The 24,230-nt window shown below is 36.7% G+C and overlaps 1 protein-coding gene across 2 annotated transcripts in view; it reads right to left on the minus strand.

Moving 5' to 3' along the window:
* The window catches only part of LOC105390120 (protein kinase C, brain isozyme), a 112,711-nt gene that overhangs the window by 10,221 nt on the left and 78,260 nt on the right, over positions 1-24,230 (minus strand). Inside the window, exons 2-4 of one of the 2 annotated variants that reach the window (XM_048622360.1) lie at positions 10,365-10,396; positions 9,852-9,934; positions 465-576 (exon numbers count right to left, since the gene is read on the minus strand). In XM_048622360.1, the coding sequence (XP_048478317.1) occupies positions 465-576; positions 9,852-9,934; positions 10,365-10,396 (227 nt within the window). The remainder of the gene's footprint in view (positions 1-464; positions 577-9,851; positions 9,935-10,364; positions 10,397-24,230) is intronic. The other variant, XM_048622361.1, reaches the window with a different exon arrangement.

Genomic DNA, 24,230 nt, shown 5'->3' on the forward strand with positions numbered 1-24,230 from the left:
TACGAAAGGAACAGTTATTAAAATAAAATATGAGCCATTGTCGTTCAATAGCGGGCGAAACGGTGGCAAACTCATAAAAAACATAACAAATACAAATTGCTAGCAAAGAGAAACAGTACAAGAGCAAGAGTTAGCACAAACACCACATTAAAAGTTAGCACCAAAACCTGTAGAACATAAAAACAGAACTTAAATCTAAATTAAGTAGGAAACAGCAGTGACAGCACGAGAAAAAATACAATGTAAAAACCACAAGAAATGAGATAAAAAAGTTAGCACATAAATAACGTCAAGCGTTGCCAAAATAGCTGCGGCGCGTGAACCAACGTCTACCATAAAATAGCAAGAGTAGAGAAAACGATACACGAAAAACATCATAAAGATATTAGCCAAGTATAAATCTAAGTAAAGTAAAAGTGTTAGAACAGTGGCGAAGCTGCATAGAGGGTGTTGCCAAGCTTCACCTTGACACTTGAGGCCCTGGTGGATGAGGCCGTACAGCAGCGAGCCGCAGTGGTCGCAGAACGTGGGCGACGAGTACGTGTGCACGCGGAAGTTGTGGCGCGTGCGCGTGTCCTGTTCACAAACACACCCTGTAGCTAGAGTCTACACCAAATACGCGTCTGATTTAAGTAGATACAGGGAGGGCAACCGTCGTCGCTGACGGCAGTTACGGCATACTGTATGCAAGTACATAATATGTATGTACATTTCACCTAAAAAGGAAAGTTTACATTTCTATACACATATTCTAGGATCCAACAAACACAGATTACAGGGTGTTTCAAAAGATTGAAACTCTGGGAGTCCTTTCGAACTACTTTTGCTGTAAATTGGACTTGGAAATTCAAGAAAATGCTATTTTACTCGCGACAGTAATAGTAATAACTAACGTATTCAACAAAATTTTAGATACTTTTATTTCCGCGAACTTTGAAAAAAAAATTCGGCTCACTATACCTTTTTTTAACACCCTGTAATGATGACTACGTGGAAAACTTAAAATTATGCACTTACTATTTTTAATCTTAAGTAGTTACATACTCGTAGTTATATATATTTTAGATTAAGTAAATTTATTTACAATATAACTATATGATCATTATAAGCGCCATTTGATCATGAAAAATAAACTATGCATACTTTAAACTGCAAATTCTTTAATCATATACTTATAATAGTTACATAAAAAAAGAATGCATTTTTGGATACACTGTATGCCGAGCCGGCCATATCTGACTGAATATACCATGTATCCACATAATAATAATATGTAGGTAAACAGTACCTTCATAATAAATGTACAATGTCTGCTGGGGTCTTTACAAAGTATAACTTAATATACGAAACTATCCTTTTATGTGTCGATTAAACTACAAACATGTACCTGGGCACTTAGGTCCTAGGTAACCTAGCTAAGAAATGTAGCGCCATTCGAGTGGCACTATGTTCAGCAAATGAACTAAACAATGTAGAGCTGACTTGTGGATGTGTACTTAGTAACAATAGCCGAGATCTATTCTGCTAGTTTTCTATTCTAACAAGTTTTAGGGTGTCTTGCACAACAAAGTTAATCAAAATTAAATCTATGATCTCTTGCTCTGACATTATACTGTCAGAGCAAGATTAATTTAACTATTTAATTTTATTTAACTTTGTTGTGCAAGACGCCCTTAGTTGCAAACTTGCAGTTTTGACAATGGCAGCTGTTATCTAAATGCACAAAATTTAATTTTACGGAGTCAAAACTCTAATTTGAAAGCCATGAGCTCATGGCTAAGGAATTAACGTAAAACACCAATTTTCTAAAACTAAAAGGGCCATGACATACCTAATGGACAACATTTCAAAAAACTAAAGCTGCTATAAATCGAAAACCATTTCGAGATTTAGCTCTAAAGGCCACAAAAAAAATGTTTTTGTATTTTTTGGATGTATCATTTTCGAGAAAATCATAAAATAGTAAAAAAATGCTGATGTCATGCATCAGGTGCGATGCATTTTGATGATCAAAGCCTATAGATTTAAAAACAAAGTAACTGTCACTTTCATTTTTGATTGACGTTGACGTTTTATCGTGATGTTGTTGTTTATTTGGGTCATTTTCACAAATTCAGTTCTAACACTTTCTGACTATTTTTTTTATTTATCATATAAAATGGTTAGTACGTATTAAGATATGACCTCTATATAATATGTCCCAGAGCATGCCACCGCCTACACAGCTGAAAAAATGCTTCTGCTTATTTTTTTTCATGATAAGTAGGTACTTTGTATCATCAGAAATATCAATGTCATTTGAAAATGACCCATTTGTTGGTTGGCATGTAAACAAAGTTTAAATGTCACTTGTCAGAGTCATTTATGTTTTTTTTTCGAGACTAAGGCAATAGACAAAAATAAAAATTGAGCCTAATATGTGACGACACTTCCGGTTTTAAAATAATTAACTTTAAAGTTAAAAATAACAAACAAAAATTAATGTATATACAAAATAAAAAAATACGGGTCCTCTAATTTTTAATAAACTTTACGAATAGCTAATAAAAATATAGGGTAAAGAAAATGAAATGTTGTCCATTAAAAAAGTGTTTTATTTAAAAACATATTTTTTCTAAAATTTCTCATAGAATTGAGTTATGAACAGCTACCATCATCTGATTCGATTTTGAATTAAAAAAAGATCCAAAAAGAGGACCGGCGGCTTTTTAAAGGGAACCTACTACCTAAAGCAAAATTATAAGTACCTACAACAGCCACCTATTACGACATCGTTCACAATTCAGGTTAGACCCTCTGCGCCCTAGCTGGAATTGACTTAATTAATATGAAAGGGTTTCATCAGATGTAAGGAAATTTCAATTACAATCGCCGTGTAACTGCTGGTTTAATTAATAATTGCAATTCGCGGTATTCAGAATGGAGGTAAATAATTGTTTTCGAAATAACGGTTACACATTTGTGCCTACGACGTAAAGAATTGAGTGCTTCATGTTTAAACAGCAAAAGCGTGTTCAATGCTCGTGAATGGGCGATCATTAGCGATGTCTAAATCAGTGTAGATTACCGCAGTAATATGTGTATCTGCATAGATACGTAATTACAAATACTAAAATATATAATATTCACAGTAAACATCAGTTTCATTATTCATCACTACAGTCAGTAAGTAGTGTTAAGAATTATATAAAACAAGTAAGCCCATCATCTGCGCTACCCACCACCTCCGTGACTATCAGTATCTTTAGTAGTCTGTGTTACATTTTTACATGAAAATACTTTGGTTTAACATTCTAATGTTAAACCATTTGGATTGGATTGCTAAAGTTAAAGTTCTCTAAAGTTGGAATACCTGTTTCTGTTATAATAAAAATACCTATAATATAAATCACGCAATATATATATAAGTATAATTTGTTTGACAAACAGCTTTCGATGCTAAAATGGACTCGTACCTAGATATAGCTGCCTGCGGCCGCTACACGGGTTCGTTATCGACGTCGATAAACTCGTATAATGCGCGTTCCACCAATCACAACGCGGTAAGTATTTATGGCGAATCACGATATAGTGACGTTTATCTACGTCGCGATCCCGTGTAGCGGCTGCTCATACTCTACCATTATCTGATTTGATTACCAATAGTATTCTTCGGTGTGGGAGCACCTTAACAGAAATGTCACAATAAACTAGGAACCTTACCGTCCTAAACGCTAAAAGCCATCGTTTACAGTAATAACTTGGAGTGCACCCACATGGCAGTATTTGATACGTGTAGTTCGGCGATGAACATGCCATAATGGTCACGCGATCACTCTACGACCAATTACCTTATAGTCTCCGCCAATTACAGCTCACAGTCACGAGAGCCACAAAATGGCGACTGAAAACGACAGATCCGGTTCCGGTGTAGACTGAAAACTATACATGGCTTCTGGTCCAACGCAGTCGAGATTAAAGAGCTTCTTAACCGTAAAAGTTAAGCTTCATTTGCGAGGGGATTTAATAGGAACGTTTACTCGACGGAGTTTTTATTACTTGCGTTATCGATTGTCAAAAAATAATAATACAAAGTCATGACAATGAAGATGGGATTTTGCAAAGTCTTCTTATCGATGTCAGTTATTAATGTATGTAAATGTAAGTAATTTACATACATTATAAAAATAAAATACCGATTGATAACAGCTTTTTAACCGACAAGTGCAAGACGCCCTTAGTTAGGATCCACTTCCGTTTTCAGGACTTTATAGTTTCACTGTATTTATTATTATAACATTTAATAACTCACAAAAAAGTTGATAAATAAATTATACATTGTTGAGGAGACTACGCATCTACGCAAAAGCAAGATTTTTCCAAACTAATTTGACTATACTAGTCAATGTCAGAAATATAAACCAAGCACTAGAATATTTACTTTAAAAGTTAACTTAACCTTATTAGACTCTACTCTCGCCTGTATGCCATCACCAGAGCGCCTGACAAGGGATCTTTAGAGCTCATTTATAAGGCAGGTACTACACTGTAATTACATTAGGTCGTTACATAATTCTCTTTGCAAAGTGGCAATAAGACAGCTTTAGTAGGTACCTAAAGCTCACATCAAGCATATAAAGCTGTTACTGAAGGAATTTTACCAGTTTGGAGCAACAAATGCTGTTAAGATTTACACTTTGTGTGACAATACATTTTTGTACACATACTTTTATTGTAAATTCTGTAACATGTAAGGGTGGGTTGCACCATTTAACTTTAACTATTACAAACGTCAAATCCCTTGACGAGAGAGATCAATCTTCGAGAGATTTGACGTTTGTAATAGTTAAAGTTAAATGGTGCAACGCACCCTAAGAATTGCCTATCTATAACAGAACATAACTGGGATTCTTCAAAAATAAAAGCTTTGCAGGAGCCGTAAATATTATAATTATTATCAGTATAAAATAAAAATGATGAAGCAGACAACGACGACGTAACACAACGCAACCTTCAACTTGTCCTGTACTGTACCAATACCAAAGTTAGCAAGTTTCACATGACCGCTATTAAAGTGACATAAGGTTGAAAGTGGCTTCAATTTTGGCTGCAATCCAAAACCGGCTGAACAATCCTGAAACATCTGGTGGTGGTCAGCCTGCCCGCTCACGAGTTACGGAACTAGTTAGAGTTGCTGTCAAATCAAGAGCCTCAATAAGTTAACTAAACTTTTATAGGAAAATTACTGTACATTTCACAAAAAAATCGGGGGTGTGTGTGGAATTAGAAGAAGCGTTTGGCAGCCTATGGACAGCGTAAAGTTGACTCCACGTAAAAAAGTGTTTAAAAACTCATTCAAAAACGCACACCAAATAAGGGGTAGTCCGCTTGCGAGGCACTTCTGACTACCCCTTCGGAGATTACAGTCGTGAGAATAATATGTATGTACAAAAGTGTATGTCTGTGGTAAGGTAGCTCCCAAACAGCGAAACCGATTTTTTTCATCATCATCAGCCAATAATAATTTTTTTTTTTTTTATATGTGCTGGACATAGGCCTTTCCCAAAGACCGCCATAACACTCGGACCTCAGCCTTCCTCATCCAACCACTACCGGCTACCCGCCTAAGGTCGTCAGTCCAGCGGGCAGGAGATTTTTCTAAAGTGTCTTTAACGACGTTTTCGTCCGTTATGTAAAGTGAGGATTTTAAACCAAATTAAGATAGATCTAGAATATTAATACAGAATTATGACTATTTATATTCTAGAGTCTCTTTGATATGTAAATAGTGGCCAACATTTAATGGACATTTCAGTACTTACTTAAATAATTTCAGTAAAGCTTCAAGACATAAATTTATGTAAATTATGTTACGCAGAATGTTGAATCCTGTTGGTACAGTAAGGCAATATAATTACGATCCCATGTTGGAAAAAATAGTTTATGTAAAATGAAAATATATTTTTTTAATGAAATTACAACCTACAGCAGCAGTATCTTTATAGGTAGGTACTATTTGTAACCGTGATCTTAGGAAAGCAGTTTAGACCTTAAGGGGGTGTGCACAAAGGTTCCAATATATTAATTCGAGATAGCCAGGTGTAGGTACCTACTAACACCCACAAAGAGAAGACAATTGACTATCGTTATATTGAAAGGAATAATTTATATCTTGTATCTAAGTACCTTGAACAAATGGTGTCAGTAAGTCACGATCCTAACATAATGTAGTCCCGGGAAAACGACGGCGGCGCAAGTTGAAATCGGCGATAACCTTCGATTTACCAACTTCGCGAGTGATGAAGTTTTTATGGGAAAGTGAAAAAGTTCAATCTATGTTCAAAGTTACGGACCCCTGATCAGTGACTCTCGACTTAAGATTCTTAAAATGTTTTAAAACTTATATTAAGGATATTTTTGTAAAGGAAAAATAAAGAAAATCTTCTTTAAAACATTAAGTAGATACCTGAACAAACTTAGAAAGGTGTCCAAACTTATCCCAACGTATCTTATTTTCTGGAAATTGAATTTATATATACAGGGTGTTGCAAAAAGCGTATAAGCGTACTTTATTTTCGGGCTTAGATATGCTGCACATGTAGGTTTCGGCATAGTATTCCCTTTCTGCAACACCCTGTATAAGATGATGTATTAATTTTTTTGGTAGATATCTGGTTTCAAATATAGCGTCGAATAAAGCACTAAGTCTCTCCTTTTTTATAATTAAAAACATCAATGCATTTACCACTGCAGCTAATATTTATTTTATTGGCTTGTTTGTGAATCAAATGTGAGTTTAAAGGTAAGTACGTACAATTTTATATATCTGTATGCTTTCCTAATAAATAAAATAATAATCGTAATTGGTCGAACGCCAATAGATTTTCCAATGCACCAATCAAGATATTGAATACGTAACAGGAATCGCAGATTAGTTTACAATTGGCCAATCAGATCTCTTGATTCACTATATCAATTACGAGTAATCACGCGGCACAAACAAGCGACTAACCATAATCAGATAGATATCAAGCTTTCCAATAATAACACAATCATCCGATATTATGTAACATCGGGGAAACCCGTGTATGTAGCCATTTTGTGTGTTAGAGTACATAGGTAAAAAGTATTATCTACTAGGTGTGCCCGCGAGCTTCGCTTCGCCTTAAAAAGTTTTCCCGTGGGAATTCCGGGATAAAAAGTAGCCTATGTTCTTTCCCAGGGTCTAGACCGTATGTATACCAAATTTCATACAAATCCGTTCTGTAGTTTTGGCGTGAAAGAGTAACAGACAGACAGACAGACAGACACATTTACTTTTGCATTCATAATATTAGTTAGGATTAGTTAAATATATTGCGTTTTACCAAATTGAAGCGCCTTTGACATGCGATTTTAAAGGTTTTTGAGAACTGCCCAACTGTTCCTACTCCAAAAATGTTTGCATATCCTAGTGTAAGCGTGAGTGCTTGTAGTGAACAAGCGAGCAGGCTTCAAGAGGTCCTAAGCTAGGAATGTGGGCTGATTCCCCGATAGTACCTTCTTCGAATACGTATAATATTTCCAGAAGAGCTATTCAATGAGAATTATTACTAACTAGCTGTTCCCGCACGCTTCGCTTCGCCTTAAAAAGTTTCCCCGTGGGAATTCCAGGATAAAAAGTAGCCTATGTTCTTTCCCAGGGTCTAAACCGTATGTATACCAAATTTCATTCAAATCCGTTCTGTAGTTTTGGCGTGAAAGAGTAACAGACAGACAGACAGACAGACAGACAGACAGACAGACAGACACAGTTACTTTCGCATTTATAATATTAGTTAGGATTTACATCGCTTTTCGAGAAGCATTGCCGGAATTGGCCTTAGTCTTCCTGTTATTCGAAAGGAAAGTCGTCGAAAATCGATCGATCGATCATCGAAAACATCGTCACCTGCATATCTAATTGCTTCCTAAGTGAAACAGTTCGCGACCTATGATGTGGCTGAAATAAGTTTAGAATTTGTAAGATCAATAGACAAATACGTATAAAAAGTCAAAGCTACGTCGATAACGGACCCTGCCGTGCACCTGGGGTCACTCTATATGACGAAAAACGAAGTTTCGGTGCACTGCTGCACAAGCCACGACTCTATCCCGCGTGTTTTGAAACTATACAAGGCCAAAACGCACCCATAGTGTACTAGCACTGTATAGTTTCAAGTGTAAAAAAATAATATTTTACTTGAAAATATACACGATTTGTGCGTACTAATCGCGTATACTTTCCAGTTGGGATTTACTGAATCGTTCTTGAAAATATACAATGCTATTACGCACATTGCTTGATTGGCGTACTTGTCGCATATAATTTATACCTACATGCTGATTCTGATTTACTTAACTAATTCGGTAAATGTACATGACTACCATTTACTTGTTCTGGCTGTCATACCTATAGAGTGTTAATAAATAATAAATGAACAAGCTCTAATTTGGTTGATAAATTGATATTTATAGCAATCATACTTGCAAGTAAGAATACTAATATGTAAGTATTTATATGAATTAAGAGTAATACCTACTCACTCTACTCACGAGGAATGAAAAAGTTCCAGTGACGGGGCAGTTCAGGGGCTATGAACGGAAAAGACTAGCTTAATGACGCCGTCGGCAATATTTAAGTACATTTAACAGCGCATCAAAATATTAATATATTAACCAACAAAAACGTAAATTTTGATCAAATTCTAAATTAAATGTTTTAAAAAATTTAGGTCATTTGGTGTTGATTTTTTGCTCCTTGGACTTATTCAGCGTGAGTGTAGTAGCTATAACCCTATAGACTTATTAAAGACATGTTTTTCATCAAGTTTTGAATTCACCGTAATTGTCTTTTATGAATTGTTCTACATCCTCTTCTGAGATCATTTTTACTATTTACAACAGTTTAATTTAAATCAGTTTACTTTTTAACTGTACGATGTAAACAAAAAACACGTTACGAAAAGTGCGGAATGATAATGCAATGTTTAGAAAGCAATAGACTTATTACTATTTCGCACGAAGGAAAGAGAGAGCAACATTTCAAAATAACTACCTGGTAACTAATCACGTATAGTTTCAAGTGCTCGCATTGCCGCTTGGCGCTTGAAAATATACCTACACGATTAGTACGCAGTGGTAACTGCTGCAGTATATTTTCAAGCCATAATTTTGGCCCAACTTACTTGAAAATATACGCGATTAGTGCGTAATGGCCTTGTATAGTTTCAAGTAAATCATGGCACCATTTTAATTTGAAAATATACGCGAGCAGTCCCAACCTCTGCGTTCTGGCCTTGTATAGTTTCAAAACACGCCTCTATCCCACTGTATTAAAATTACCGATTTTACGACACCGTTCGTTCGTTTTTCGTCAGTATAGAGTAACTCCCTTGAGACTGGAGTTATTAGGTATTTATCCAAAGCTAGTAGATAAACAATTCCACCTTCACTTACAATTAAGAACGTAGCTACTGTTGTTACAAGCTCCATTACATATGTAAATTACATTTTACATTAGTAAGCACTCATTTGTAGGACTTAATTAAAATAGCTTGGTGTTATTTGTTTGATCCGAGGTACTAGTAAATAATGGATCATTGTTCTATAGATCGGCGAATAGTCCAACGACACAATAATACCTACAAGTTATTGCAAAATACATCATAATTACATTAGGATACAATCAACTGCTTACTTTTATTTACATTAATAACCCGTGCATGAAACAGATCAAATAGATAATATTTTGACAATTTCTTTTTTTATTTTAATTGATTCCTATGGTTTATAAAACTCAACTAACTTACATTATATAATTATTTATTTAAGTAATAAAGAATGTAACTTACGTCTGAGTCGGCGCCCTTGTCCGCGCCGGGACACGTGAATGTTACGTACTCGTGGCATCTCTTGTGGACCACGAAGCTGCACACTGAGGGAATATAAAAAAAACTCATTAATTGTTAATAATAGAATAGATTTTCTTTATTTGTACACAAAAACATGGACAAAAATTTCAAAATCTTAATCTAACACATATGTACAAATGGCGGCCTTATCGCTTAAAGCGATTTCTTCCACGCAACCTTTGGGTGGAAGGATATTTATCAAAGAATAATTATTTATCAAACATACAAACCACTACATAAGTTATCAGATTGACATTATAAAGCTATTTTAATCTTATGGATTCGCGTTTTTGGTAAATAAGCCTCTTTTTGGCTGGAAAATATATTATACATTTCGATTGATGTTGTTAAATCATGATTACTTATATCATAATATTTTAGTATTGATTGAAGTACTTGAATATGTCAATTAAATAAATAAATAACAGATCGTAATATTATTTAGAAACCCACCTTGGCACTGGAAGCCTTGTTTCCCGAAGCCCCTGGAACAAACGAGAAATAACACACTTTAGTACAAGCTCAACACGTAGTGTAGGTACATAGTTTACGCTTTCAATGACGCATCAGACGCATGCGAAAATACTTTTAAATTTTATTTGGCTATGGGAAATGTTTCTAATTGGCAGATTTAAAGTAGATTCAAAAGTTGTTCAGAATGTTCAAGCAGTTTAGACCTTGAGGATATGCACAAAGGTTCCATTTGAGAGAGCCAGGTGCATATACTTACACCCCCACAAAGAATAGAATACAATAGAACACTCTGTACATACCATAGAATAACGAGACTAGCACACTTGTACTTGTTATTCTATGGTACATACTAATTCAGACGGCAATTATTTCAGTGTAGAACACATAGTACGCGGCTCAAATCACAAAAAGATATCTAACATCTCGAACATTCAAGGAAAGGGTCATGTTTGTTTCAGGGAGCGAAACTTTTGCTGTGGAGGAGCGCGAAAGTAGAAGAACCAACATTTGTTATACGATAAGCCTGACTGGAAATGTTTGTTAACAACGTAAGGTTTATTTGAATATTTCGAACACGGAATTTACTTCCGACAGTTTAACAATCTATGATTTGTGTATTTATAATATAAAGTATCGAGTAGCTAGTTAATAAGACCAAACTAATTTAGCTTAAGGCTGTCACTAAAGCTGGAAGAAAATCAGAATCTGTCAAATCTAGTGAGGGGGGGTTGAGGTATGCGGGGCGTTCTACGGACAATGACATGAAATTTTAACATAGTACTCGAAAACATAAAAGTGAAGACATGCCACTTTGTTAAAAATATACTAAGTAAGTAATATTGTTTTGTGATACGAAAATATTTATTTTTATTTGAAAGTATTTTTAATATTTAATAATTAATTATATATAAAGTCGTACCCGTGCCGATATTTATACAGGTTGTTGCAAAAAGGGTTTAATACTATGCCGAAACCTACGTGTGCAGCATGTTATTGATGTTATTTCTAAGCCAGGAAATGAAATCAGAATGTAAAAAAATCGCGAAAATATTATCAGAGTTTAATAGTTCAGGGTGTTGTATTAAACTCTGCCCCCGTGTAATAAAAAAAGTATAGTTAGCCGAAAGGGCGTTACTCAGGCGTCACTCTGAAAAACTTTTATCCTACGTAATTTTTTATATTCATGAAAAAAACGCTTCTTCATATAATTTTTTTTTGGTCACGTGACCTTTTAGTTAGACGACCTGTTTTTTTTTGGTGTTTCAAAAGCAGAACAGTAGTTTGCAGAACTCTGCATATACAGGGTGTCACAAAAGGTTACGTAGCTGGCAAAGGGATATGGGGAGGTCACCAGAAAAATAATAACATGTAAGTACCCCCGCAAGGGGGTACATTAGTACAAGGCGAGAGTGTGTATTTTTTTTTAAAGTACTTATGTGTATTTGGGATAAAAAAAAACACACAAAAACACGCACTCACGCCTTGTACTAATGTACTCCCTTGCGGGGTAGGCAGAGGTGCATTGCTGCACCCACTTTTCGCCAGAGTGTTATGTTAGTCCCAATGTAATAGGGGGCGGGCCTATTGCCATTTTACGGGCACATCCAAGACCCGAGAACAAATATCTGTGTTTAAACAAATATCTGCCCCAGCCGGGAATCGAACCCGGGACCATCGGCTCAGTAGTCAGGGTCACTAACCACTACGCCATTCGGTCGTCTATGTATGTATTTGGGATATGATAGAAATAATATTTTTGTTTCATAAAAACCAAAAAATTTACACCTTGCTGCGCTCTTTTGCTCACTGTAAGTACACCTACAAATATTGCTGTATTAAAAAAAACGGTTTTGTTATAACGATTATAAAAAAAAAAATTTCTGAACTGAAAAGTTATTTTCATGTCAAGGAGTCATTTACCTAATTACGATTTCACTCAACAGCAGGTGAACTGAAAAAATAAGTTCTAGTTCTATCATCACTTTAGATCGCAAACATTGTAACTCCACTTTTCTCGGCGAAAAGTACTCTTTGGTGTCAATAGAAACGTTTTTTGAATTCACATGTTTTCCTCTTTATTCGAAAAAAAAAACTATATTCCGCATTTTACCATTTGTTTTCCTCTAAACCCCAAACCGTGATTTTTAAACAAGAAAACTTAGTAATTATACCCTTTATTCTCATAATGATAATGTCCTCCTAGCCGAATTTCGACCACGGCGGCCAATCTCAATTGAGATCAGCCATCTACGCAGGAGTAGATTATAGTGCCCAAGTGTGTGCGCAGTACACAGGAGCACTCTCTGTTCCATCACTCTCATAGCCCAATGGGACGGATTGACCGACACGACTGGAGAGAGCTAGGCGCAGGACCGACTGCTTTACATGCCCATCCGACAGCATGGATCGTTTCACTGTTTCGGACATCAGGTGATCAGCCTTCTATGTCCTAACCAAACTTAGAACCACAATTTAGAAACACAAATTGATGGTCCCACCCGGGAATCGAACCTGGGACCTCTGGGTCATGAAGCGAAGCTTCTACCACTAGACCACAGAGGCAGTTTATTCTCATATACAACGTGCGATGTAGGCGAACGTGAACGAAAACTATGCAATAAGCCTTTGTTTTTATTACTACTTTAGTAAATTACAATAACATACTCAACAATGTTAATTTTTCTTTTGCAATGTTATGTTGTTAAATTAAGATCTAATATTTTATTAACATGAAGTTACTTTCAACTTTTTTTTGCATCTATGCGTCGAATCACAGCATGACGGCTGCTGCAGCTTCCTGCTGTCCTGTCCTCCAACCAATCCCACCAGTACTGCAGGTTGCGTCGAATACGAGCCATTCTCTTCGACTTGACAAGACAGGTGCTCCCGGAAGGATCATAGATCGCACGGAACCCGTACCGTATAGAGGCAACGGACTCCTTTGCAACAGCCCCCCAGATTCGGAAGTAGCCCATGCACTGCATGGCGAGCACAGCTGCAGCAATTTTTTCGTAATGAATCATTGGGATGTCATCCCCGAAGGAGGCTCTCAGCCTACCTCACGACCTGTGTGACATTAGAAAAATGCACTGTGCTAACGCCGTTTGCGAGCTTGATTTGCAGGACCGCGTTGTATGCCAAGTTCCACAGCAGAGGGGTCCAAGACCTACCGCTGTGGAACTCCGCAACTGAACTTCTTCAGTGAAAACAAACCCTCTCTTTTTGCATCCTTAATGTACTTGTTAGACACGTATGACCTCTGTCAATTTTCTGCAGATAAGAAGACAAGTGATGGTATACAAGAGCCGCCCTAAAGGTTCGCCCTCTAGGGGATAGAGTTGAACGCGGTTACTATTTTTAAGCAAACAGCCAGCGCAACAACTCGCCCGTGGTTCTTATCCTGCTCCGACAGTGAACGAACGCAAAGTATTGTACCCACTATTCGAATCCGCATTTCGGATGCCAAACTGACTGTCCGAAAGGTCGAAACCGTACCACCACAGAGGTATGACTCGTTCGAAGAGCTTATCAGGCTCTTACAGCAATCAGATGTGTCGGTACACTGAAAGATAATCTACAGGCCTGCTTTATTTATTTAGGAGCACTAATGGCCTCCTTTCAGTCATTGAGTCACTGGCACTCAGGCTGCGGTTGAACAGGAAGATAGACTGTCTAAACAAATCATTTTTAGGCTAGTTAAAAAAAACTTTAGGTGGGTAGTATGCCAACTAGAACTACAAATAAAACAGTATTTTTGTCTCCTCTAAAATTTGGTCACGAGGAGTTACGATGATTACGATCTAAGGTGACGCTGACGATATTTTATACAAGGTATTGAAAAAAGGGTATAAAGCTTAGCCAAAAGTGGATTTAGGTGCCATTCTGATCCACTTTTCTTCTACAATTTTGAAAATTCACGTAACAAAACCTTTTACATAGAAACTTATTCGATCACGTGACTTTTTACTATAGAGACCGAATTTATTTTTCGAGAATTTCCAAAACTTGGAGAACAAAAGTTGTTCAGAATAACCCCTGAGTCAAACCCTTTCGGCACAGTATACCCTTTTTGCAACATCCTGTATAGGTAATATCAGGTTTATAAAAGTCTGTAGAGTGAGACTAGGCATGGGGAGTCATAATTTATAGATCTTTTAGGTTGCAGTGGCGAATGGGCACTGGTAGCCCTGCCCTTTTCTATAACTATAACTATAGGTAATTTTATGGCAATTTAAAAATGGTATAACATTTATCTATTTGAAAAAATCATTAAAAATATACATTACCTATCACCCTAATTTAAAAAAAAAATTCAGCCCTTACTTTAAACTTATAACACCCCTCTATTTCCTTCAGGGGTTAAAAAACCTGTGTATTTAATATTTTCTTATGAGTTTTTTTTTTAAAACTAGGCTCTTACATAGTTGTACATAATATTATGCGGTATTTTATTCCACTTGTAACGCATAAAATTCATAGCTACAGTAAACATTTCATTTTTTTCATGGCGAGATACAGTCGCACTTAACCGCTTTTTTGCAAAGCTTGTTAAATAGATTTAAAAAATTATGTAAATTTTAGATCTTCAATTTTTAAAAATACTTACTTATTTTTAACAACCTGTAGTGTACAGACTACCACATCTTAAAATATATATATTTTTAATTAACTACGGTTTTTGGTTTCAAATAAAACAAATTATGAACTTACTTTTCAACACCCTGTATATTGTGTAGCTTACCTACCATACACAACCGTTAAAATAAAATAAATTACCCCTCAGAATATAAACAGGCTCGCGCTTTGGCATACTGCATTGACCGTATAGTTCTTATTCGGAGAATCTAATAAGTGTCATTATGTGCAATGTTTACCTTTATCTATGCATCTGTAACTCTATAGTAAAAAATGTAAACAAATCGAAAAGGCGAAATGTTTTCTAAGAATTTTCGGCTTTTCTGCATCTAAAATGATTAGAAAATTAACTTTCCATAGCAAATGCATATGCATTATAATACTTGTAGTCATAATTTGTTGATTTAATCAGTTTTTGTGAAATATTTGATAAAAAATAAAATGGCGTGGGTATCGCTCCTAACAGGCCGCCACCAGGGCGACGACTGAAGAAATCTGAAATCTGTCACGGTGTCATCATTTTTAAACCGGAATTTATTAGTTTTTTGCAAAAAAAGTTGACTTCTGGTCCATTAAATCCAACTCTTTAAGGTAACTTTGTTAAGAATTTAATTACCTACACATACATATAAGATTCCATGAAAATGGGCCCTCTGATTTCGAGGGTTTTTTCATAATAAGTCAAAAAATGGCAAAAGACATGGTGTGTTTGCAATTTTTTTTAACATACTTATTATAATCCTGCACCAATTTATAAGCAACTAACATGTTCAGTATACCCTCTGCTACAAAATATATTTTTATCAATGTGATAGAAGCCACCGTTTTTCCAATCTAATCAAGTATATCAAGCCAACTTTAGCATTTTAGCTTTAGGGATCCCCTTAAGTAGACCTATGTATAGGTTTCCAAGTAACCCGGAGTATTGAGCAATTTCTGAAATAAATTAACCACTTATTGAAATGAAGTCAATATTCAAGTCATTTTCATTACTACCAATTCCAAGGTAGGAAGATTAATAATATTACTTATATTTTTTCTTCTAGACGTACTTATATTTGTGCAATAGAGAATTAAATAAATAAATAAACAGAAATAAGTAGGTATTATTAGGTAAGTAAATATAGACACTCGATGATTAAGGACTTAGAACAGAAAACCAGATAAAGTAACATTTAAGTACATAGTAGTAGTACCGATTCAGCATGTCTCGTCCCGTCCATATAACACGTATGCAGCAACCTTCATTATGAAAGTTCGTACTGAAATTGTATTCTGTGAAAATCCTTTGTATGATGCTATCCTCCTTCGATGAACTAATATTATAAATGCGAAAGTAACTGTGTCTGTCTGTTACTCATTCACGCCAAAACTACTGAACGGATTTGAATGAAATTTGGTATACAGGTGGTCTAGACCCTGAGAAAGAACATAGGCTACTTTATATCCCGTAATTCTTGCGGGAAAACTTTTTAAGGCGAAGCGAAGCTCGCGGGAACAGCTAGTTTTCCATAAATTATGAAACTACTAACTGACGCATAATTGAAATTCGGTAGGCCAGAATATAGCGGAATAGGCATCGCTTGATGACGCAATTAACACCCGTATTACGAGGGTATAACAGCGAAATTAGTTTGCAAGTATAATCTACTGCTCTACTCTAAATGGTGTGCTCCTTTTCCGTTTGATAATTTATTTATCAATTAATCGATCAACAACAAAATTAATATTGTTTTGTATTTTTTTATTCAATTTTAACGAGAAATATCCGGGATATAACAGAAATAAATTAATCATTCTTGAAACTCAAAAAAGTACAACTATACCATAAGTTCCTAAGTCTCACTTCATAATTATTCTACTTTCTCTTCATATACCTACAGGATTTTCAAAAAGGTTATACACCACTGTTGCAACAACCTGTAGATATGACCGTTAGTTTTGGACCTCTCAAATAAAAACCTAAATACAACATAGAAACTAAAAAGGAATAACCCGTGTGGTAGTGATGTGCCATGTAGAAGTGATGTACTGTGATCGACTGCCAGTATTTAAGTTTCTTAATCGAGTAGTACTCTAGCTACATCCAAGTGCTAGCGAATGCTGCTACAGGTAATTGCATTTTATAATGACATCCTCTCTTCAACATGTATAGGTATATTGGTAGATGCTCCCGTAATACTATTTTGTATAGTGTCTTATGACTCAGGCTTCTCATCGTCTTAGGTTTTCCTGTGGAAATGTCGGTCTTCCATTCTTATAAACTGAATAGTTTTTTTTATTATCGTAAGTATTGATGTGAATTCTACTAACAGTGTAAACAAATTAATCTGCAAAACTAGACGAAAAGCCTTTCCAAATTTCGAATCCTTGAACTTCTGCAGGAATAACATCACCCGAGATTCAACTGGTTGTTTAAACAGTTGGGTACAGCTGGAAAAAGCGCCGTGGGGCTTAAAAGGAAAAATCTTAGTGAACCATAAAAGTAATTTCACGAAATTCGAATACAATTGAAGTAAATTACATCTCATTTCCATCTGGTTCAGTGGCTGGTACATTTTCTACAAAGAATGTTTTCATTTAATTTCGACGTCGAGTTGTGGAATGGGGTTCTTGGTCTTCTCTAGGTTGTTTCATGTCTAGCATTTTAGCTCAGATATTACTTATGTCAAATTGTTAGTTTAAAATTGTGTACAATGTAGGTACATTTTGTAAGTGTAATTTTCAGAGAGGTGGTAATTTTCAAGTCGCAGCCTTTTTGATGAACATTTTGCTCTCACGAAGTCGTTTGATGAAAAGGATTGGAATAAAATTAAGATGTTTGGCACATTTTCAGCAGTCACATCAGAGTTATCCGCGGTACTATTTAAATACATTAAATATAACCGTCAAGCGTGTAGTTGTAGCTTAACCTCAGTGATTAGTTACGATCACTGAAGCCAGCTCGACTACGGACGCTTCGAAACTACTAAAACTAACACTATGTAATTACCTACTAGGTAATCCGGACCCAAAATCTCATAAGTAGAAACGATGATTCGATTACACTAAGATTCTTGTCAGCAGTCGAAGTGATCCGACGAGATTGTATCTTTTCTCATCGTGTTTAAAGACAATTCCTTCCTACTGTCCACTTAAATTGGGTATTTCACTCTCAAGTCTCGAAAAGTTCTGACACAAACTTACCCCAGTTCTTTATATTAATTTAATATTTGAACACTATAACAGTTTTGGTGAGTAATATTCAGATGCGCTGTTAAATGTTGAAGACAGCGTCATTAAACTAGCCTTTTCCGTTTAGGTGTAATTTGGTGCTACAGTCACTGGAAATTTTTCATTGCTCGCGCGTGTATTAGTAGGCTCATATGTTCCGATCATGTTAGATGTGTAAGTATAATCGTACCACCTCACTGATAGCTGATACCTAACAAAATCCGTTGACATGTGCATTTAATTAATGCCCAGTAATTATCATTGGTTTCCCACGTCTGGGCCTCGGTTGGTAGACTAATATGGAGGTTTACACCTGAGAAAAACAACTATGCTCCCTGTAAGGTAAGCGTTAAGCAAGCATTTAGTATGGAAAATAGTGCGCTTACAAATTATTCGCACAGTTTGAGCTTGTAACAGCAATCTTCAAAGGCTGGCTTTGAATAATTTGAATATGTTTTATTTTATCATAGTACGGTTAATTTAAAGCTTATAAATCCTCTATATATATATCTTATGTATTGTATATTAGTATTACGTCTTATGTATTGTATTACCAACAATTAATAAACGTACAATTGATAATTTTTAATTCAACAAGGTTTCAGTTTCATACATAAATATTATTCTAATTCTATGCGTTCTTTTGTTTATATTTACATACTTAGTTTAATAATTTAGTTAGTTACTAGTGCTTATTTAATTTTATCTAGTTATAAGTTTTGTGTTAAATTGTATTAGTTATATATTCATAATCTTATTAAATAAATATTTTTAGGTAAAGTGTACATAATAATATAGGTACGAAATAAAAAAAATGATACTCAAAAATTGATAATTTATGTTTTTATGTGATTGTTGTAGGTATTTTTAAAATTACACTTTGTTTATTGATAAAAGTTATGCACATTCTCGATTGGACGAGGAATGTGGAGAGTCAACAAAGTAGGTACTGCGAATCGTCTTAAGAAGTTTTCCCGTGGGGATTCCGGGATGCGAATTATCTATGTGTTAGTTTTCAACTTCCTTCACGAGTAAATTTTGTATGAAAGAGTAACAAACGTCGATACTTACAAACTTTTGCGTTCATAACATAAATTTACAAATTATATTGATATTATGATTGCTTAGCTTACCAATCGCATCGATTTTCTGACTACAGAGCTTTTCCACTGTGAGTAGGGTTGCCAACCGTACTAAATTATATAGTATTGTACTATATTTTGGCTCTTCGTACTATATACTGTTGAGCTAAAATATAGTACGCAAAAATACTATATTTCAGTAGGTACACTTTTCACAGTAATAAAACGATGCGCGAGGTCATTTTCCAAACAATTCAACTATTATGAATTCAAAATTCGCGCTCAAAACCTGCGAGACGGGGCGCGTGGCGCGGCGCAAGATGCAGGCGGGCGGGCTGTACATGTATCCGAACGTGAAGCGTCAAACGTCAAAGTCAAACTGACAATGTCAAAGTTCTTCCTTTTTTGAAAAAGTTGTGAAAAATGGCAACATATTTTTAAAAAATCTGAGAATAATTTAAAAAATATTTATAAATTAATAGCCTTCTTACTTTCTATTCCCGCCTCTTCGGCGTTTACAGAAAGAATTTTATCTATTATGAACATCAAGTGGCGGGAAGAAAGGAATCGAGCGAAGCTCGAACTAATAAAAAATGAGCTCTTTGTTTTTATAAACTTAAACATAGAGTGCGAAAAAGCATTTAATACGTTTAAATTAGATAAAAAAACTTTTAAAAGATGCAAAAAGTGCGAAAAAGTACAATTTTTACAAAAATAAAAATAACTGAGTAACAAATTAGTGTTTTATTCGATTTTCAAAAAATGTACTGTATTTTTCTTTAGTGTCCTATATTTTTTTAAAACTTATTTTGAAATATACTATAATTTGGTGAAAAAATGTTGGCAACCCTAACTGTGAGTGCGGATCCCCAAAGGAAGTTCAAATGTAAACAGGCATTCCTGTGCACTAGCTAAAAACAAGCATTTAGTTCTAGGTTTAATAGTCGACTGCGATCACAGCGGGTGCTCGCACATACGATACGTGACTAACTTTAATAATCTATCTTTGAATATAGGGTCTTATTTGGATTTTTATCTCTCATAGAAAGTGTGTATGAGTCGAAGTCTCAAGAGTCGAAAAAGGTAGGTTAAGTTAGGGACACTTGATCAGACTATAGTAAGTGTAGTTATAACCATAGCCATGGGTTTCCATCAATTATCTCCCTTAGTGCCAATTTCTCCTTAGTCGGTTAGAGCATAACCAGGGAGTAGTGGTTGACTTTTGACACATCTGTCATGAATTTTATATGGAGATGACATTTAATTTATAAATCAATCCCTGTCGGTTAGATAACCGACTATAGAGAAATTGGTACTTAAGGCGGTAGGAAAGTGGTTATCAGAGCGCCGCGATGGTTTTTTCTATGAATTATTTTCCCGCGCTTATCAGCGCTGCGGTTCGTCAAATGTATGAAATTTACAGATTGGATACAGCTTTCTCTGTGTTCGCCTGTACTCAGCAAACCTGCAGATCGGCATCTCCAAAGGACGCTAAAACATCCCATTGCAATTTTTAGTAAGTCGTCAGTGCACACGTGCGGTGCAGTCGGTGTCACAGGGCAGAATGAGCTGATCATTCGCTCCTGCGATGACCGAACCACTGACTCACTTCGTTCACTCACTGAACTCGTTCTTTCGTTCGATACTTCACAGCGCTCCCTGCGAGTAATGCCACAGAGACGAACTAGATGGCGCTAGTAGTCATAAAATAACAACTCAATACGCCACACGACCATCCTGACAGACAGCGCGTTCTCGCGCGTCTTTTATTCTCATTGTGAATCGCACAAGGTGCGACGGGAGTTCCATCAACAACACGCACGCACGGTTTCCAGAATGTACTGAGTCACACAAAGCGCCGAGCTTTCAATGGACAAATTAACATTAAGCGCGTAGCTTTCAACGTGACCGAACTAACTACAGGAAACACGTAGTTCCAACTTACAACAATGAAGCCACATGATGCACGGAGCTTCCATTACACTACAATGAAGCTACACGAAGCGCGAAGCTTCCAATGTACATCAACGGAGCTACACGAAGCGCGAAGCTTCCAATGTACATCAACGGAGCTACACGAAGCGCGAAGCTTCCAATGTACATCAACGGAGCTACACGAAGCGCGAAGCTTCCAATGTACATCAACGGAGCTACACGAAGCGCGAAGCTTCCAATGTACATCAACGGAGCTACACGAAGCGCGAAGCTTCCAATGTACATCAACGGAGCTACACGAAGCGCGAAGCTTCCAATGTACATCAACGGAGCTACACGAAGCGCGAAGCTTCCAATGTACATCAACGGAGCTACACGAAGCGCGAAGCTTCCAATGTACATCAACGGAGCTACACGAAGCGCGAAGCTTCCAATGTACATCAACGGAGCTACACGAAGCGCGAAGCTTCCAATGTACGGTAGCAAAAGGTGTGGAGTTTCCAGGGAGTTTCAGGACGCTCAGCATAGGATAACTAGGTTTACCAACGAAAATTATTTTTATTCTTAATTAGTACAAAGAGTTACAACTTTAGAGGATAACAAAGGTGGCTTTTCATTTTTTTTTAATCATTAAATTGAATTAATCAGTACAGTATAGAATCAGCTTACACACTAAAAAAAAAACTATCAGATTCGTATCAGAACTGGTATGATTTGTTTATGATCAGATTAGCAAACAATTTATGCATCGATTCAAATAAACTCTCATAAAAAAAAACAATAAATTTAAAGATGTTAATCACAGCTCAAAGAAATGTCTCCAGACACCGTATTCCCAGTTGCATCATCAGAATCTATTCACACGACAAATCTGCTAAGCCAGAAGGGAATCTACGTATAATTTTTCATGATAAACATACTGAACACGTCCTCCGGATATAGGCTCCACCTTGTACCTTTCATTGTCACAAACCTCGATAATTTTACACGGATTAGAGAACTTCTCACCCAATTTAGTGTTTACTCTGGGGTTCTTTTCGACCAATACAATATCGCCGACATTGAACAGACGCACCCTCGCCTTGCCCTTGTCAAATCGGATTTTGTCAAGGCATGCTTGCTCGTCCATCCTGATCTTAGCCTGCGCTCTAACATCAAGAAGATCAAGTTTCTCATACTCGTGAACTAAAGCATTGATACGAGGTGGACTTTTGACTACGAACACACATTACCTAACAGACTTTGTTGTTTGTTTGTTTTTAGCATCCCTTTGTTTGGTGAAACATACATTTTCTGTGTGGCCTACTTTATTGCAATAGCTACATTGAATATTTTTCTCAGGACAAGGCTTAGTATCTGGTCTAGAAGAGGCCTCTCCGTTAGTGGAGCGCTCTCCGGAGTGGATATGCGCCTGGGCCTCAGATTTACAATTACGTTTGTAATGTCCGACTCTACCACAATTATGACACACAACGTTACTACGTTCATCGGAATCTGCCCTACGTATTTTCTGTTCACTTGGTACAGAGTTGGAAGTGCTGGTACGCTTTAGGTTTCTAATTTTACAGTAAGTACCAAGGTGTCTATCCAGAGCCACAAAATCCGTAGGCGTATTTTTCAACAAATCGGAACGTACCTGGTTATCGACAATACCTGAGATGACGACCTCTATCTTATTCGCCTCGCTCCAGCCCGGTTCCAGCCGGTCGATCATCGCCAGCTTGCTTGTTGAATACTCCACGTAGGTCGCAGCCTTGTCGCTCGTATACTGCACCATGTCCCGGAACAGGTCGTGGAATCTCTTCGTAGTAGCGAACTGGCGCGTGAGTCGTTCTTTAGCTTCGACCCAGGTCTTGCACAAAGGATACGACTTCGAAGCCCACTTGCGAGCACGCCCGCGTAAGTGCGTAAACGCGGCGTTCCTCGTTTCGTAGTCGGTCCACTCGTTCTGTGTTCGATGGTGATCTATTTCTTCACACCACTGAGCCGCCGTGAATTCACAGTCATCAGGATCGAAAGAAGGTATGTAAACATCACTCGGTTTCATTTTCTTCAAAACCGTCTTCGGTGTCGTACTGCTGGTTTCATTAGCACGAAATCCTTCCGCCATGGCACGAAGAAACGATGCCCACATAGCCGAAGGAGGATTGGCTTGGTTATTTTCTATAGTGGGCATGGTATTTCCGTTCTCGTGGCACGTGGTTTGATTTTCAATATTGCAAGTAGTTTGGAAATTTTCTTCAGGCATATCAGGCGCTGGATCGTTGAAATATGCCTCGCTGGTGGTAGCCGAAGGATGGTAGGGTACGCTGGAGGCGCGTTGTTCCGATCCCACCGCTGCTGTCGCGGATGGAAACGGATTTAACCCGGCGACTGGATCTTCGTCATCCGCCATTGCAATTTTTAGTAAGTCGTCAGTGCACACGTGCGGTGCAGTCGGTGTCACAGGGCAGAATGAGCTGATCATTCGCTCCTGCGATGACCGAACCACTGACTCACTTCGTTCACTCACTGAACTCGTTCTTTCGTTCGATACTTCACAGCGCTCCCTGCGAGTAATGCCACAGAGACGAACTAGATGGCGCTAGTAGTCATAAAATAACAACTCAATACGCCACATATATATAACCTACTCAGGTTAAATTTCTTTCTTCATTCTTTCTACCGCCCACGGACCAGTGGGCCGAAGAAAAAAGATCACAAATCAAATACATTTTAATTTGTTCCCAGATTATATTTACAGAAAGGGTTTGCGGGTGTTGTCCCAACTTCGCCTAGAAAAACATTTTGCGAGAAAATGAGCTTTTCTTGAACAAACTAACAATCGAAAATATTAAAAGTTTCTTATGTTCGCGAAAAGTGCCCGGAATGTTACGGATGGGAGTTTTAATTCGTTGGGAATGTTTATTCAAACAATAGTATAATTTGTAGAATTTGTTCTATGAATTCGAGGATCTTTAGGATTTTTATATGTATAGGG

This window comes from Plutella xylostella, chromosome 8 (genome assembly GCF_932276165.1).
Source record: "Plutella xylostella chromosome 8, ilPluXylo3.1, whole genome shotgun sequence".
Classification (NCBI taxonomy): Eukaryota; Metazoa; Arthropoda; class Insecta; order Lepidoptera; family Plutellidae; genus Plutella; species Plutella xylostella.